Genomic DNA, 18736 nt, shown 5'->3' on the forward strand with positions numbered 1-18736 from the left:
CACAGGAGCCCTCCAGCCCTGCGCCAGCCCTCACCACCCCTCAGGGCCCCGGACACACATGGAGCCAGAGATTCAACACCCAAACCATGTGGCCCTGGCACAACCAGATGGCAATGTCACTTGAGCAGCTCGCGTCCGTGGGGCGCTTCTGGGACGCACCCAGCCAGCCCACGCCTGGCCTGCTTCCTCACCCCGGGTGTGGGCCGGCGTCCCCACGGGGGTTCTCTGTGAGCAAGCATGCCTCGCACAGCAGCATGTGGTGTCATTTCCCTTTAATTCAGATACACAATGTTTGCAGCAGTTTAAAAAATTTAAATACACATCCCATGTCAGTCCTTCCCCCTCCTCTTGGAAGTGGACAGTCAGGTCCGGGCCAGGGCTCCGGGACGTGCCCCTCACAGCCTTGCTGGCTCCCCGCGTGGGGGGATGGCGGTGGCGGCGTGGCCGGAGCGCACACCCTGCGGACACTGTGCCACAGCGCGTAGCAACGAGTGCGGACAGGCGGCCCCACTCAGCTCAGAGCCCAACCACCTGCGGCAGGTCCACGACGGCCACGATCCTCCAGCGCTGGTGGTCACCACCCAGTTTGCACCGGGAAACGGCAGTGACTGTCCAGGGCCAGGTGCTCCCAGAAGCACTTGGGGCGGGGGGAGGGGGGTTCCTTCAACTGCATTAAAAGTGACGGGTGCACGGGGGAAAGTGACCCCTGAACCTTCCAGGCCAGCAGCACCAGCACAGCCCTCCTGAGCTCTCCAGCAAGGCCGGTCCCCTGCTGCTGCCCCCCTGCCCCCGACACAGAACCATCCCACGGTCACTAGGCCGGGAGCCATGGCTTCGAGGGAAGGACACAACACAAAGTGAGGACGTATGCTGGGAAGGACGCTCACAGTATCAAGAGGAAATGAATCCCACTCCCCCCAGATGCCAGAGAGCCCCACCTACTGCAGCCCCCACAGCAGAAGGAAGCTTTGTCTGCACAACAGCCAGAAGCAGTTATTGCTGGTCAGAGTCCGTTCCAAAGGAACCCACAACAAGGGCTCGCTGTAGCGCCCCGGAGAAGCCGCCCTGTGGCCCTGGGGACTTGCAAGTAACACCCGCAATGGAGGGGGGGGCCTGGGTGCGGCGGGGGGTCCTTTACGAGGCAGGGCCTTCTGATGCTATATTCAGGGTGTCTGGAGGCGTCTGCCTCATTCATCCTCCAGAAAGGATCCATTTGCTGGCAAAAATAGGACAGGGCAGGAGGAGGGGGCACTGGCAGCCAGGAGTCGCCTGCAGCCCACAGGGGGGCAGCGGGGAAGGGAGGCACATTTCTGGGGAAGGCCTGCCTACGTGCATCACCCTGGTTTCATTCAAGTCTGTGCTCAAAGCGCCAGGAGGAAAACAAAACCCCCCTCCTCAAACAAACCTGACAAATTAGCATTTTCAACAACATTTGAATTGATGATATGCTGCTTGCCAGAGACTTCTAGAACTTGATAAAGTCTTAATTCCTTGTGCAGAGCTGGCAAGGTGTGTGGACCCTTTTCTCAGGATTTTAATGAGCAATGACACAGTTCCTAGACATCCTGGCCATTCAACCAATTCCACATGGCAGGGCTCAGAAAAGCCAACTTCTGCAAAGAATTGATACGGCCATTCCTGGCAGCCTTGCATATTTGCACACTGAGAGACACATACAGCTACAGCTCTGCACAGAGCACACACCCACCCTCCCCGGCTGAGGACTTCGCTCACCAACTCCTGTCCCTCTCTGAGCACACAGGCCAGTCCTCTGGTCGGCGCCTACGGCCAGAGCTGGGCCCCAGGCCCCCTTGTTAAGAACAGACTATTTCGGGTCGATGGCAAACAAGAGAAGACCGAGGACACGTGCAGGTGAGCCCAGGGACATGGATCCTGAGGGGACCAGTTCCAAACCTCACATTCAGTGTTACTTCCATCTCAGAGTCATGGAGGTTATGGGGCAGTGGGGGGAGCACTTTCCCCCACTCATAAACATCCTAGCAGGCTTTTTATGGTAAACGGCAGGAAGAGAAATGGGAGCCCAGATGGGGTGGGGGGACAATGGTGACTTACTTTCTGTTAAGGTTCCCTTCCAGTCCTGCTCAGACATGGGACCCATTTCTACCACTCACGCCCTGGCTGAGTGGGGCCTCTGCAGGGGCTGGCGGGAAAACCCTGCACCCAGTAGGTCCCAACCCGCTGTGGCAGGCAAGGTCAGGGAGGAAACAGCTGCTCTGGGGCAGGGGGCCCGCTCAGGGGTCTCCAGGCAGTCTGGTGTGAGCCCTGCAGCTGGCTGTGTTGCGGCGGCATGCCAGGCCCGTACTGGCCAGACATCAGGGCAACTAACCATATACCAAACTCCCCCTTCACAGACTCCGGAAAAGGGCCTCAAAGTTACCTCTAGTTACCACGTGAAATACCCAAAACGCCGCCTGCACTTGAACTCACGACCAAACTAACCGTGTGGTGGTCACCATGTGACCACCCGGCTCTGGGGGCCAAGAAGGCAGTGCTGCCGGCCTCGTCACACAGCAAACACAGTCCCACTTGTAGACATACCACAAGCTCTGCCCAGCAGAGGTCAACCCGAGCATCCAGGCTGCATGTGCACTGGACAATTTGGCTACTTTGGGGCTGGAAACAGAAAGCTGGTCCAGTGGCCTGGGTCTGGGGGAGAAGCACGGCTCTGAGGGGCCACAGGCCAGCCAGGCATGACCCAGTCCTGTCTCCTTCCAACCAAGCTCCTTCATGGGTCCAGTGGGCACAGATCTGCACCCTCCCGAAAGGAGGCCCAGTGTATGGGTTGAGCTGGAAAGGAGGCCGAGGAGGTGCTGGGTCCTTCTCTAATGGTTGCCAAGACACTAAGCTTTGCTCTTGACCAAGAGGGGTGCAGACAATAACTCCATTACGTGCCTGGGCCCTAACACACACGAAGGACGGCATGGGAAGCAGACCCCAACAGCGGTCAGTCGGCCCCTCGGCAGACTGCAGCCCAGACTCTGCTCAGGTCAGGACTGTAGGACATGCGGGCCGGCATCACTGGACACGACAGACTGCCGCAACCTGGTGGGCTGGCCTTGTCAGCGAGGTGCAGCACAGCTGTCCCTCACTGGGGAGTGGAAGCTTTAGAGCGGTCCCTGCTGGAGGAGGAGGGTGCTGCGGGCGGGCCGGAGAAGCGCCGCCTGTGCAGGGGACAGGGGAGAGGGCACTTTTCAATCCTCAGAGTGGCTGTGTGCATTCCTGACGCAGACACCTGAGCAGTAAACATCCCTAAATTCTTATTAGATGGGAATGTGTGATAAAGGGTGGAGTGCGCCACAGAACGTCGCCGGCGTGTTAATAAGGAAGACAAGTGTCCAGTGGGAGGAGCCCCGGGACAGAGAGCAGGCAGCTGCCGGGAGGGGACGGGCTCAGGGAAGCTTCCGCAGGTGCTGTCGCATGCGGCACAGACTTGGCAATGCACATACTTTACACGGGCATAGAAAGGTACCTTAAAATTAATCTCTTTACTGATATAATTAAACTTTAAATCCTGAGAAGGAAACAGAGAAAGGGAAGTATGGCGCTGGGTGTTGTGTTCCCAGCCCCCCCCCCCTCCCCGGACCCGCACACACCACAGCATTCCTCTCTGGGGCTGGGTGTGGCCCTGACCCTCAGGCCAGAGCCCCGGGGAGTGCTCCCGAAAGCCTGCTGGTGCCACCTTCTGCCTGTGGGACAGCGGAGGGGCCCACGGCCAACCTGCAAGACCAAGGACTTCATCCTGGACGCGAGAGCAGCAGTAGCCTGGTGACCGCGAGCAGGCTGGGCGCTGAGAGGACGGGAAGAGCCGGTTAGCTGGCATCTCGCGCTAGCCGCAGCACAGAGGGTTAGTGACACAGCTGCTCCCGCTCTCCGCAAGGACTCAGGCTCAACCCCACGTTACTGCATATGTTCCCTGCACGCAGCCTCACTGCCACAGAGCTCCTCTGCCACGTGGCAGAGCCGGACACCGCCTGCCCGGCCGTGACGCGACTCGAGGGGAGGCCTGTGTGCGGAGCCACGCCGGCGCGGGCAGGCCCCCCGGCTCTTGTGCTGCTGCCCCGCGTGGGCGCTCAGCACGTGGCGACCTTGTGGACGTTCCGCAAACAAGTCAGCAATCGATGATATGGGTTTCCTGGTGCCGCGACCACCTCGAACACGGACTGGAAAGCCCGACGGTCCAGCTCCTCCTCTATCTGGTGTCTGTAAAAGTCCGTGGCCACCAGGCAGAAGAGGTTAACGTCCACTTGCTCCAGCTTGCCCATCCTGCTGATGACATGGGGAAGGCTGGCGGAGGAGTTAAGGGAGCAAGGCTCAAGTGAGGGAAGAGTGGTCTCCCACACGTGCCTCTCCGTCCTCACCAGGCTGTCCTTCCCCAACACAGGTCTACAGACAGGCCTGGGGTTGGGGGGCCGAGAGCCGCCCGGAGCAGGGGCCAGGGCGCCTGGACTGTGCAGCAGCAGCAGCCGCTGCCTCCCACCTCGGCTCCCGCCAGCCAAGCCGGGCACAGCTAACGGACACTGCTCCTCTGGCTGGACGCCCGGCTCTGCCTGGTGAGGCAGGGGGAGCGGGCAAGCGGCTGGGGGAGGCCCACAACGAGGGGCTCCACTCCACAGCACTTACCTGGCCTGGCTCCCTGCATAGTGCTGGCCGCTGATGCTCCCACTGGCCCTGCTCCCGCAGAGTGCGGGCAGAGCCATGGCCACCCAGCCTGGGCCCTCCCAGGCAATGAGCGCGGCCTGCCGCCAGCACCAGGACAGCCGTCTGCTCAGAGGCTCTGGTCCGTCTTGGGGGAAGGCTGTCAAAGGAGAACAGCCCCTTTTGGCAGCCAGCATTTCTGGGGTGGGAACTGGCTCTTTACTTAAGCCTTTCACCCGAGAGGATGACACAAGGCACAATGGACCAGGAATAATGAAAAGCAGCATCAGCCACATACCCAGCTGCACGGAGCCGGCGGGCGGGCAGGAGGAGGTCCACAGGGACCTGCTGCTGCCTGGAGCACCCCTCCCGCCCCGCCTCTCCTGGCGGTCCTGGTCACTGTGGTAAACATTCCCCTTTCTGTTCCCTTACCAATGCTGCACCCTCTCAAGGCTTAAGGTAAATGCCATTTGACAGCTGGGCTCCTTACAAAGATTAGGCTTCAAAAACTTGAACAGAAAACATGAACCCAGACGCTGAGAGAAGAGTGCACAGGACCAGTAAGCAGGAGCTACCGCACGCTGGCCTGGACCCAGGAAGGATACACGGCTGAGACCCACGGGCTGGTGGAAGCGCTGACAAAGAAACAGGAGAGGCTCCACACGGCCATGGCCACTGGGGTCCTCTGCGTGAAGTTGGAGAGGGACAGCATGACCCAGTCCCGGACCATGGACGACTGCCCGGTGCTGTGCAGAGTCTGGAAAACCTGAGAAAGACGAGAGACTCAAAGTTGGGGGCCACAACTCTCCCGAGACACACTGGGTAGAGGGGTGCGGCTGGTTCTCAAAGGTGAGGAACTGGGCCCACTGGCAAGGCCACACTGGGGGAGCACATCCAGATGGTACAAGTCATTCACTCTGGAGAGTCTGGGTCGGTCTACCTCAGGAGCCTCCCCGGCCCCGTGACCTGTGCCCTCACCTTGTACACAACAGTGGCCATGAACTGCGGGTACGGCTGCTGGTTGGACAGAAATTCACCAATGACTTTGTTCATGACGTCCTGGGGTGGGAAGAAGTCGTCTAAAAACTGAGGAAGGATCCGTGCCACCACTCTGGCTTCACAGGGGAACCCTTTCCTGACCCTAAAAGGAGGGGACACAGGTCAGAGTCTGGCCCCACCTTGAGAGGCCTTGTGTCTGAAGCCAGTTGGGAGATGCCCTGGGTCCTAGAATGTGACCTGCAGAGCAAACAGACGACACCCCTCCCTCGACGGCCTCACCAGGGACCTGCAGATGAATGCACAGACCCAGGGTCCCCACCCCACGTGAGGGCCGATGACTCAGAGAGGGGTTTCCAAGTCATGTCAAGTAATAAGCAGAAAGGTTTTGAGATGGTGCCATCAGAGTTTAAAAAAACAAAAACAAAATGAAACTCATAAGAACACTGTCCATGTTACATTCGTTTCCGGCCATGGCCAAATGCTCTGAGCTTCTCAGCACCCTCTTCTGACACCACAGCACTGCAGTCAGCGAGGACCTTTCTTCTTCCCTGACCGGCGCCTGCACACGCTCCTGCTGATGCCCCTCCACCCCGAGAGTTCGGTCTGCACCCCGCGGGCTGCCACGCTCCCGTGTGTGCATACTGAGAGCCCAGAAACTGGACCCATGCCTCCTTGCAGGTGTGCTCAGATCCCCTGCCGACAGATGCCAGCTACGGCCGAACACGTACGAGGCTGCCGCTAGAGCTTCCTATCAATGCGGCGTCCCCGCCTGATGCCCGGAGCGAGAGCAGGCTGCATGCCTGATGGCACTCACTGAAGCACGAGTGTATCTGGTTAGCACTGGGGCACAAGGTCCATGAAGGCGGGGACCGAGTGTGGGCTCCCCTGCCTGCCACCCGGCGGTGGCCGGGTTTGACAGATCTGTGTGGAATGGAAGAATGGCTATAAACACTCATTTTAAATTTCAACACATAACAGACCACAACGCTCGGCTTTCCACAACACCTCATCTGGCCCAAGTGGACACAGGGATGGCCTTGCTCAGCGTGCTCTTGTGAAAGCCAGATACTTCCTTCTGACTGAGCTGCAGGGACGGAACAGGCTGAGTGGCATACAACAGGCCTCCCAAGGCCACAGATGCATCATGTCACCTGGGCTGGGAGGCCTGGATCAGAACCTGGAGCCCTGTCCTGGGGAAAGAGCCTGGCAAGGTGCCCAACCCATCTTCCAGAACTGGCAAGCCGAGCCAACTCTGGACACAAGTGCACACAGTGGGGAGAGGCAGGGGTTAATTACAAGCGCTCAGAAGCACTTTTGTTTATTGTCTAAACCTTTACCATAGTCTACTCAACACTAATCCTAAAGATGTTGCTAACGCTGCTCAAAGGCTCTGCCCCCCACGGCCCTGGGGGTATGCGGCCAAGCCTGCTTTGACCGCAAGGCTCTTCTCTCCCCAAAGGCAGCAGCGTGTGATGGACATCTTTGGGACTGCTCAGAACTCCATGCGCAGAACTCATCTCATGAACAAGCCCCTTCTGATGCCTCCAACTGAGGGGTGCTGCCCTCCCTTCACAAAAGATGGGCAAGCACTCGGACTAGCCTTAGAGCTGGTCAACCCCAAACTCCCGGGTGCTGGGGTCCAAGGACTGCCCGCTCCCGCAGAGCCCTCAATGAGATGTGTGCATGGTCCGGACACAAGTGGGAAGCTGGCAGACCACAGGGGCCAGGCTGGGAGGAGAGCAGGTGCGTGGGAAGGCAGCTGCTCCTGGCAAGCATCCCAGGGCAGTTCAGGGCAAAGGTGGGCTTCACTGCTTACCTGTCAAAAAGCACAGACACACGCTCCATAGCCACAATCACTGACTCGCTGTCCGGGGCGGCGGGGCTAGGGTCTGAGCTTCTGCCCGGACTGATTTTCTCCTTCCCTGAAACGAATTGTTCTGTACTGTTACTTGCTTTGAAGACTGTGCCTTGAACTAACACAGGAGCTCGACAAACCCTGAGAGACGATGCGAAACCAGGTGAAGGGAGCTCTTAGCAGCCCAGGGCCCAGCCCAGATACACGGGGTGCAGCGGTCAGTCAACAGACCTGCTCCCCAGGCTTGGCTCTGAAGCCTGTACGGCAATGTGACCTTGAGCCAGTAACCACATGCTCCAGACTCTAGGATCTCCCTCCAGTGCCGGTGAGGCCCTGTGGTCTGCACCCCAAGAATGAGAATGCTTCTCTCTCACCGAGACAGGAGACCCGTACGGCCTAGAACTCAGTGACACTGACCTGCGGGACACAGGTGGACCTGGGCCAGAGCTTCTGGGGCCCCGCAGCTCACCTGTGTACATGCAGGTGAGCATCAGGCCCAGGGCGGCCATGGCCCGGTGTGGGCTGTGCACGTTCACTCGGTCCACACTCAGCTTGACCAGTGACTCCGCGTCCAGCCGGCAGAGCTGTTCGGAGAGCAGGAGACGCTCTAGGCCCCGCAGGACACAGTGGTAGATGATGGACGGGGTGGATTCCTCACTTCCAGACAGCATCACTCCACACATCTGAACAAGAAGGAAGATTTCTGGGTCAAGCCTCTGTTGCTCATGCCCATTCCCCAAATCAAAATGACCTGACCTTACCACCCGCAGGGGACAGTACGCGCACACCCACTCCTGTTCCAGAGGAAGGCGCCCAAGGCCGCTCACCTGTATTATTGATGCAGAGAACTCTGGGCCTACATCCAGAGGGTAGTTCTCGATCAGGTAGAAGGCAGTGGCACACATGACCAGCACGTGCTGCTGGCTATGAATGTTCACGCAGCTGAAACCATGAGGTAAAGGACCAAGCTGCAGCTGTGTGGTGTTCTCACGTCTCAGGGACCTCAGCCCCCATCCCCACAGAAGGGTGCACACCTGATGTGTGACCCTGCTCTGCCCTGGCCCACAAGACCCCCACAGCGCCATCATACTCACTGGGCTACCCCTTTGAGGTTGGACAGGAGGTAGTCGCTGATGACTGGGACGAGCTGCTTCGCCGTCTCATCCAGGAGGTCGCACTCCAGCACGTAGAGAGCGCCGTGCAGGGCCCCGACCTTGCTGGGCAGGTGGCTGCTCCTCAGCGTGCTCTCCAGCAGTCGGCTCACCGGCTCCGCCACGGCCTTGTCCTAGAGCACAGGCACAGGAGCAGAGGCTAGCCCACCACGGGACGGGACAGGCCAGGAAGGGGCTGACTGCACGCTAAAGAGGAAGACAGCGTGCAGCAGGAGCTGGCCGCAGGCCCGCGCTGTCCTCTGAGAGGCCCGTGCAGTGCTGGCCCGGGGTGGGCATCCAGGCTCCTGGCCATCGGGAACGTTCCCGGCTCCTGAGCGGTGCCTCCCTGTCCGTGCCAGTGCTGTGGTCGGTGCTGACACCCCTTCCTCCTGGGGGCCTGCAGTTTGGGCCGAGCCAGGGAGAGGCGCCTGCGGGACCAGCCCCAGCGAGAGGCCAGCTCCGTGTCTCTAAGGAGCTTCCCCGGCAGACAAGACCCTGCACGTGTTGTCACAACATGATTCCCTGGGAGAGATGATGCTGGAAGCTGGCACCTGCTTCCTTTGCCCTTCGTCCCCCCAACGTCCCCCACCCCGTACCTTTTCCCTTCACTGATTTTGCTTTGTCTGTGTTCACTGGGGAAAATGCCAGCCAGGAGTATATGTGAATCCTCCCCGCAAAAACTCAGGGTGGTCTTGGGGACCCCGAACAGTAGTCTATACTGACCCGGACCAAAACGTTACCTGTGTCCTTTAGCACCCCAGACACAGTGGGGCACAGCAGAACCTGAACACCCCGCACCACACTCCTCCCTTGAGACTCGCTCCTTTTTGGAGAAGAGGCGCCACAGAAAGCAGTGTGGGGCGGGATGCCCCCAGTGCTCTGAGCCTCCCCACCTGGGCCAGTCCCTGCCGCTTGAGGGTCCCTCCAGGCCGCCTGAGGGCCAGTGCGCACACACCAGGGCGGTGTGATGCCTTCCTAAGGTCCCCCTCCGGGGGGCCACTCCTTGCCTCTGCAAACACCAGCAGGACTGCTGAGGGAGGCACGTTTCCCAACAGCGTGTAAGCATCTTGGCAGGAAAAGACGAGCTGCAGAGCGCCACGGCCTGCGCCACCGCAGCCCACCCCGCCCTGCACACGGCTCCACCCTCACGAGGGACCTCTGCGTGCATGTCAGGATAGGGACAGTGTGAACATGCAGCATCTTGCCTTAGGGTTTTCTTAGAAAACGATGATTACTTATTTTATTGACAACACAACATTTGTCTAGGGGGATCCAGGCCTGAGCACAAAAACACAATTGTAATGAAAACGAACCCAGCAGCTGAAACCCCCCACAAAGACAAAAGGACCCCTTCAAGTCCAGCTCCTTTCACATGTCTCTCAACACCCAGAGGGCACACACTTTGAAGTGACGTGCTCATGGGGGAAAGCCAACGGACTCATTATTCCTGCTCCTCAATGGTGGCACCACGGCTGACGGCCACCCAGGATGGAGGATACCTGCCTGGGCACCTCAGGTCAGAGGGACAAATTCAGCAAGGGGACACAGCCAGGAAGGGGCGAGAGTCAGGGCTGCAGGCCACAGACATGGGCTCACGCCTCTGCCACGTCCTGTGTGAGCTGGTCTCAGCCTCCCCTGCATCGGGCCAGGTGCGGGAGAGCTGCCGCAGTGCCAGGACAGACAGGACTGTGTGGGGGCGTGGGGGAGGCAGCCCCGTGTTGGGTGGATGAAGGAGTCCCTGTTGCCAACGAGAAGGAGGGCTTCACAGTCGCGGCGGCCACACAGCCAAAAGCACAAGCCAGCTCTGCACAGGCTGAAGGCCAGGTTACTTCTGTCTGGTAGCAGGACTTCTGTCCCTCACTGGCTAACAAAGGCGGGGCCCGCGCACAAGCACTTTCATGAGCCCACATCCCGTCTGGTGAGCAGGCATCACGTGGGGACATACACACAGAAAATGGGTGCTCGCCGCACCGGCCGAGCTCTCATCAACTGGGTACAGAGTAAGGAAGAATTCAAAAGTAGGCCGTGTGCCCTCCTGCCAAGAACAGACCAGAGCCCCCAGACTTTGGGGGAGGAAATGCAGGGTTTCTGGGGGAAAACGGCCCCTAGGAGGGAGGCTCCGTTGACAGGAAGCACAGGGGTCCGTGGGGGCTGTGGAGGAGGAGCCAGGCACCTTTGCACCACCCACACCCCCGGCCCCTGGGGGGATGGGTCACCATGGTGACGCAGAGCAAAGGAGTACAGGAGCCCCAAACCGCGGCTCACCCACCACAACCCACTTCACGGCGACCCACGGAAAGGCAGGGATGACCTCCTGCCCACATCAGACCCCCCCAAGGCCGAGGCCATGCTCGCGACATGCAGCCAACCCAAGGCGCCCCCCCACCTCTCGCTTACCATTCCGAGGACGGCGGCCGCCTTGCAGGTGGCGGGCACCAGGTACTGCACGAGGATCTCGTCCTCCGCAGGGTGCACCCTCCGCAGCTCCGTCAGTGCCAGGTACATCATCTCAAACTGGGTGCGCTCAGTGAACAAGTCTGAGACCACCAGGAGCTGCAGACACAGAGCATTCGGAGGGGAAGTGAGCAACAAGGTCCACAAGGCATGTGCTGGCAGCCTCGAGACAATGAAATGCGGCATTCTCGAGTCCTGACCGGTACGTGACTGGCCCACACCCGGAAACCTACAGTGACAGCATAAACAGCATAAGAACAACTAGTCAACGAGTACCTACTTAAAAACACCCCTAATGCCCCCCAAGAGCTGATGCCTGGACCCAAGGCACGACCATGGGGCCACCAAGAAGCTCTCCGACTGCTATTCTGCAGAATACCAAGCCCCTGCAGCACCAGGGACAGGCTCTCCAAAGCCCTGCCCAGGGGAATGGGCAACTGTTTCAGAAATAAATGCTTGCATGATTCCGTCTCCCCAAAATGTTCAGTTCTCTGAGGCTCACTTCTTCAGACGACATCCAGACACGAATGTCACCAGGCATGCAGGCAGGAGCATGGCCCTTCCTCAGAGGCCTGGGCGCAGAGCCAGTGGGGCTCAGCAAGTCGCCGGCAGCAGCAGCGCCAAAGGCGGACACCAGAGGGCCTCCCAGGCCTCTAGAGGTCAGAACCATGTCTGTGGTAACAGAGACACCGTCTGCCTTTTTACTCCCGTTCTCACCATAGGGAGGTGTTTTCTAGAAATCCTTTGATATTAGACTGAATGCAGAGCAGACATCAGAATCCAACTCTTCTAATGAATCAGCCAAGAGATTTGCAAAAATGTAAAACAAGGCCCTTCTCACTAATAGTTTAAAAAGTGTTATTTTTAAACAAAAATTGTTAAATGGATTAATATGTAAAAAAAAATAAGACCTTTATTACAGGTGCTTATAAATTTATTAATTTTTGAAAAAAAACCAGGTTGTAAACTTCTATTACAAATTAAAAATGGGGGCACCTGGGTGGCTCAGTTGTTAAGTGTCTGCCTTCAGCTCAGGGCGTGATCCCAGGGTCCTGGGATCGAGCCCCACATCAGGCTCCCTGCTTTGCTGGAAGCCTGCTTCTTCCTCTCCCACTCCCCCTGCTTGCGTTCCCTCTCTCGCTGGCTGTCTCTGTGTCAAATAAATGAATAAAATCTTTAAAAAAAAAAAACAAACAAGCAAATTAAAAATGATGTTCTTAAGAATCTCACCTTGACCAGATATCTAATGATTTAAGAACGATAAAAGGTGCGCGCTGATCACAGCCAGGCTCAAAACCACATGCCTGCCATCACTGGACGGAGGCGCGTCAGGGACAGATAACTAGAGCCCCACACGGCAGAGACCACGGAGACGCTTCTAGTTGTCTGGTCCACAGTTGGGAAGCAGGGACTGAGGGTCTTCGGCTCCAAACTCTCACTCACTTCTCGCCACGTGATGGTAAAGAGGCAAAGGTGGCATCTAACGAGGAACTATTTTTAAACCTCCACGTGCGACTTCGCTCCCAGTTCTGTAAACACTGACAGACCTAACCCACGCACAAATGCTCTTTGGGGTCCTCGAACATACAGAAGCCTGAGTCCACAGTCTGAGAACGACCACTCCGCGTCAGAGCTTCTCGAAGGGGGTGTGGACGTGGGACTGTCTGTCTAGCTCTCCTCTAATAAAGCAGACGTTTACGAGACAGGCCCTTGAGATGGACATGGGTAAGCAGGGGGGCCTTCAGAGCCTTCACACAACGTGACACCCCTACGGCAGTCCTACCGGCTGCAGGATCAGAAATTTCTCCACGGGCTGGAGAAATACTACTTCATCCTCCTGCACCTATAAACCGCTAAGAGCTCCCTCCCAGGTTCCCCGAGACCACGAACTGCGCGAGTGTGCACGCGTCTGTGCTGGTGTGGATGTGTGAATGCCCACGCCTGCACACGTACCGGCAAGGGCACCGCGCGCCTGCAGGTAGAACAGGGAAGGCAGACTTACAGATCGAACCACTTCGCTGATCAGGATGATGGGGGTCCTTCTGGCTGACCCTGACGGCAGGATCCAGCGACTGTACAGTTCAAGCAAAAACTGGGAACAGGAGTGGATATCGACCCCAGCCCGGTGCTTCCTACAGAGCAGACCAGAGGGGTGATGGCCCCCCACACAAGATGAGACACTCATTTCAGGAGGTACCCCAAACAAATCAAATGACTAAGGAAATTTCAAATTGCTTGAAATGAAAGGCAGATGGGAAACCTGGAGTTGACGGGTGATGTGGGTGGTGACGCAGGGACAGGGACATCGGCCTCCTCCTCTTCCTCTTCCTCCCACTCCTCCTCTCTCAGGGGTGTAATGCTGTTCCCCAGCCACACGGAGTGAATGGACACCTTCGGGAGACAAGGACCCTGGGCTCAGCACTCAGAGCACAGGTATGGGCCCGTCCGCTGAGCTGCAGACTCTCTGGCCTATTCGTGCTTCTGGAGATGGTGGCAGGGGTGCTGGAACAGGAGTCAGCCCAAACGCCAGGGTGCTCCCTACGCACCCAGTTCACACAGACCACCCGCTCCACAGCCCCTGTGCTCCCACAGCCCTTATGCTCTCACATGCCTGCGACCTCACACTGCCAGCCAGCGAGCACGGTCCGGACACCACCCCAACTCCCACTCGGCACAAACAGCCGTTTCCCCTTCAGCTCCCGCCAGCCGTGGAGGTCCTGGCAGTGGGCAAGCAGGCTGGAGGCGGCTGCCTGAAGGCGGCCATAGATAGAATATGAGCAGTGAAGCCTCAGAGCCGTCTTCAGGCTTCGAGAGAGGTGGCCCCTCTGCTCCCCTCACTCCCCGACAGCCAGTGATGGCTCAGCACAGAGGGATGCGGGAGCCGACTGGTCTCCGGACAGGGCAGGGTGGTGGGGTCAGGGCTCCGCTCCCAATGGCTGGACGTGAACACAGATGCTGAAGAAAGGATGCGGCTGGGCAAATGCCTCTGGACCCAGAAGGAGGCCGGGCGCCCAAGAGCCTCAGACTGCTCCCTCCCAGCCTGCTCCTCAGAAACTCACTTCTGTAGAAACAGCCCTGAGCCCCACCACCCTGATTTATCTTAGGGGCAGAAACTTCCCTGCAAGGACAGCACGGATAGCCTGGCTGTGGCTCCTTGCTCACAGAGAAATGTGCATGAGCAGGAGAGGACGGGATGGAGCAGGCCTGGGGGCTCTGCCGCAAAGCTGTGCCCAGACCTGCTGGGGACGCCCTCAGGCCAAACAAGTGTTTCCCCTGCTCTGGACAATGTCACCTAAAACAAAAGCTAAAAAGAAAACAGTCCTGCATAACTGCTTTCAAAGTAAACCAGTAAGGTTTGAGAGGACACAGCAGCAGACAGAGCAGCCAGCGGGCCATCCGTGGGAGTCCCCTTCCACCCAGCACACACATCCCCATGGCTCCAGGAGCCATAGCCCTGTCCTCCAGCTCCTTGACCCGCACTATCGTACGTATGACTGTCCTGTTCTTCTCACAAGGACACTGAAATACACAGTTCCAAGTGACCCATCCAGGAAGCTGTCGACCTGGTGCCCAGAGCTGGCCCACCTGCCGCACTGGGTTGTGCGACCACACTTCCCTCCGAGCTGGCAGCTGGGATGCTTGTGGCCAACTCCGTGGCCCACTGGAGCAAGGGCCCTTCTGTGTGTTCGCCCCGCCCAAGCCGCTCTTGCCTGGCTGTCTGATGCCCCGGACCTAAGCCTTATCCATTCCCTCTCACTACGTCACTACGTACACACGACACCTTAAATCTTCCTTGGGGTAGAGAATATAAATGAGGACAAATAAAAGAAAAACCCTTTTATCTTTTATTTAAAAAATGCATGTAATTTTTCTGGATGCATCCAATGGCCCAAATTCAAGGCAGACACGAGAGAGCGAGGAAAGCAGGAGGATGTGCCCTGGACGTGCAGGGGTGGGGGTGGGGGTGGGGTAGGGGGACATGGACAGACGATGACACTGACCTGGCCAAGCTTATAGCTCATGTTCCCCAGCTCCCGCTCGGGGTTGATCTGCAGCAGAAGCTTGTCGTGGCTGATGAGGGTACCTGCGGGGCGACAACACCATGAACGCTGTCCTGTGTGGAGCCTGCCCGACAGCACCCGCCCTGGGGGGCAGGATGGACAGCCCTGCAGAGGCCCGAAGATCTCTGGGGTCTTCTCTGGCCCTTCATAACCTACTAAGCTGGCAGGGCCAGTGTGGCAACGCTGAATTATCACTTTTTCTCTGTAACAAACCAGCCTCTGACTCTGCATGGAAACTGGCTGGGGGCTGAGCTACCAAGGCGTCAATCCATAGCTGCAGATGGGGCGGTGGCCCCGCAGGTGCGCACTCTCGGGGCCCAGACAACAATGTTGGCAGGTGACACCTCCCGGGACCCTGCCCCGGTGTCCAGGCCATCCAGCTGTGCTGAACCGGATGCCCCCACTCAACCCATCTTCTCCACAACCACTGTCTTTCACACCCTCTACACCCCAAACGACCCCCGCCCCCAGCCAGAGGTCCCCGGCTAACCCTTCACCAGATCTAGAATCAACACAAGAGCCTTCCTGCCCACGCTCTCCTGGGGCGTTTGCACCTCTCTGGGCACCCACTCGCCCCAGCCTCCGGTGACAAGGAGTACGGCCATGTCTCTCTCCTGGGGGCACAAGCTCCTCAGGGGACCCATGGCCATCGCAGGGCACAGTCCTGCGCTTCGTCCAGCGCTCCGGTAAATGCTGAGTGTCCGCACAGAATGCTCTCCAGGTAAAGCATTCAAGATGTTTAAAAATCACGGATCTAACGACTCCTAAAATAAACCAGGGGATCACAAAAATGCTGTGCTAAAACACTGTCTGTCCAACAAAACACGTGCGTTAAAGACCCAGAATATTTCCTTCTTTGAAGCCAGGGTGACAAACTCCGGTGCCCGTTACAGGGCAGGCACGCAGCCCACAGGCCCAGACAGAACAGGGGCTTAGCGCTCTCCGCTCGGAAGCTGAAGAGTCACGGGAGCCGCCGATGAACTCTGCTGATTCTTCACGTGAGCGACTAGTTTGGCTCCTACACTGCCTCGCGGGCTGCCTGTCTCGGGCTGAGGGCCGCTGCACCCCCAGGGCCTGACCGGTGAGGGACAGGGCTCCAGTTCAGTTCCAGACTCGGGCTCCTCAAGATTGCTAACCTCCCCTGGTCCTGAGTGAGACGGGTCCTCATGCACTAGGGCAGTGGAGTGAGCACCACGGCCTCCAAAAAGACAGCTCCGGTCCTTCTGCCCAACTGGTGGTGTTAGTATCTTGGTCACATTCTCGTTCTAGCCCAGGGACAAACGACCCCTCTTCCCACAGGTACCTGTCGTAGCTGGAGACAGAGAAGGGACGGGGTCCCACGCCTGGTATAAGTGATGGGTGGCAATGTTCTCTCTCTTTGAGACCATCGCCTGGATTTCCTGCTCTACGATTCCTCGGATAATGCTCAGCTTCCTCCCAAACCTAAAATTCAGAACAAAGGTTAAAGAATATTTTGCTTCCTTCAAATTCTTAAAAGCAAAAAACTTCAGGGCTTTCTCCAGCTTTGCCTACAGGAAAGAGAGGCCCCTGTAATAACCAATGACACTCTCTTGGAGGGGAGACTCCTGTCCACGTGCCCTTGGCTAGTTCTTGCTCTGCTAAAGTCCGCCCTAAACACTCCATGGACCCCACGGCATTTAGGCCTCACTGCCACGGGTCACCAAATCACTTCTGGATTTGCACTTCTTACGTAAGGCTACACGCACACGTATTTTGTTTGTCATTCTGGCAACAAAGCACAGGGCCTGGGGTGAAGGTGCTGGTCACTCTGGGCAGGGTGGACAGGCGCCTCACTGTTCCCACCTGGTGTCGAGGGCTTTCAGGGGTTTGTTCCGGGGCTGCTGCTCCAAGCAGCTCACAGCTGGGTTGCCAGCCACGGGCACGGTCATTGCACTCAGCACCAGCGAGGTGATGGCCTGCACGGCCAGGACATTGATCTGGGTCCTCTCCGTGTCTTCCTGGAAGGATAGCCCACACTTTATTAAGTCACAAGAGGCCAGAAACCGGAAACCCCTTCTGCCCCCACCTCACACAGAACCCGAAGGTCGTGGTTCTCAGGCCGCATGGTCTTATGGGGGAGCCCTGAGTGCTGCAGAGGGACACACCTTCCCAGCAAGAGTCCTGTTTTGTCTCCAAGTTCCCTGCACCTGTGATTTGAAATAAATCTGATGGCTGATGTCTACCTTTCAAAGCAAGGTCTCCAACAGGCACAAACCTCCAAATACAAAGTACTTTTTAAAAAATTGCCTTTAAATTTCCACACTCATTTTAGGAACACTGCATATGACAACCTGTTAGTTCTACACATGAATTTATGACATACATTTACTTTTTGAACTGACATTTCTACAAGTTTGTGCCACACCTTCTACCAGAATTAAGGACTTCTAACCAAGGGTTTTAAATATCTCAGGCTTTGCCTTACCAGCACATGGTTTTACTAATGTTACAGTAACATGACGTACCGTGACGCTCTAAGAAGCCTGACAGACCTCTGCAAAGCAGTCAAAGGAACGCAGGTACATACACGTGCATGGCCTTTATACACGCCTTTCCATTCTGATTCAACCCACACACTGTACGTGAATACTGATAAGCAGAACTCAAACATATTTTCACGAGAGGGTGTGATCCTACTGACCCTTAGTGCGTGATGCGCCGATGACAAAGTGCACTGCGGCCACTGGCAATCAAGGCCACTCTGACCTTGAGGGGATCTGTTCCCGCTCTGCAACATTGGTCTAGGTATGAACGGGCTGCCCTGGTAAACCTAAGTTAAGACCAAAAACACGAGCCTGCTGCCCTTCTTTTGCCCCCCATGAATAGGTCACAGCTGCCCTGACTGCCCAGGTGCCAGCCAGTGGACGCGCGGGCCTACATGCAGCCTTACTTCCGGTGGGCTCTCCTCCTGCTCCATCACCAGGGGCTGAGTCACCAAGACACCAAGGAGGGTGGCCCACGTTTCCTCAAACTGGGTGCGGCTGGTCCACCCTAGGAACACAAATGTTACGTGAGACAGGGTCGCCCGCTCCCCAGACTTGATGTGACCTGGAAGCTGGGCCGCACGGCTGCAGCCAGAACAGGCCCTGCCCCCGGGCACCACACACAGTAGCCCCTGTGACCCGCACGCCAGTTCTGAGATGCAGCCACGCTGCCAACTCCACTCCACCAGCGAGGACACCGAAGCACAGATGTCTGAGGCCACACAACAAGCAGTGGCACCCTCCCCACCCCCAGCTGCAGAGATGTGGTAAAGTGAAGGGACTTCCAAGCAGCAGGCCACATTTGCGTGGGTCAGAGCCGCTCCTGCCCTGCTCACTAGAGGGCTCACAAGTCTTCCCCAAAGACGAACCACGGCACTGAGCCACGAGCCACACAACCGTGTGCAGACACCAGCCTACTGGACAGCGCGCTCGGAGTGGGTGCAATGTGTGCTCTGTGAATTCTCAGTAAAGCTGTTAAAAATAAAGAAGGTAAAGCAATGGTTTCTCTGACCCTGTCTAGAAGAACAGCAGATCAAAACTGACGTGACCTAGCTG

General features: G+C 57.6%; 1 protein-coding gene across 2 annotated transcripts in view; it reads right to left on the reverse strand.

The window, feature by feature from the left end:
• Window positions 1–257: 257 nt before the first annotated feature.
• The window catches only part of HTT (huntingtin), a 135191-nt gene continuing 116712 nt past the window's right edge, over window positions 258–18736 (reverse strand). For both annotated transcript variants that reach the window (XM_040625063.1, XM_040625064.1), the window contains 14 exons: window positions 18088–18188; window positions 17001–17155; window positions 16480–16619; window positions 15117–15199; window positions 13376–13506; window positions 13118–13247; window positions 11059–11214; window positions 8605–8795; window positions 8338–8452; window positions 7980–8193; window positions 7472–7577; window positions 5635–5797; window positions 5262–5422; window positions 258–4305 (listed from right to left, as the gene is read on the reverse strand). In XM_040625063.1, the coding sequence (XP_040480997.1) occupies window positions 4092–4305; window positions 5262–5422; window positions 5635–5797; window positions 7472–7577; window positions 7980–8193; window positions 8338–8452; window positions 8605–8795; window positions 11059–11214; window positions 13118–13247; window positions 13376–13506; window positions 15117–15199; window positions 16480–16619; window positions 17001–17155; window positions 18088–18188 (2060 nt within the window). In that variant the 3' untranslated portion in view covers window positions 258–4091. The remainder of the gene's footprint in view (window positions 4306–5261; window positions 5423–5634; window positions 5798–7471; window positions 7578–7979; window positions 8194–8337; window positions 8453–8604; window positions 8796–11058; window positions 11215–13117; window positions 13248–13375; window positions 13507–15116; window positions 15200–16479; window positions 16620–17000; window positions 17156–18087; window positions 18189–18736) is intronic.

This window comes from Ursus maritimus, unplaced genomic scaffold (genome assembly GCF_017311325.1).
Source record: "Ursus maritimus isolate PB19 unplaced genomic scaffold, ASM1731132v1 scaffold_8, whole genome shotgun sequence".
Lineage (NCBI taxonomy): Eukaryota > Metazoa > Chordata > Mammalia > Carnivora > Ursidae > Ursus > Ursus maritimus.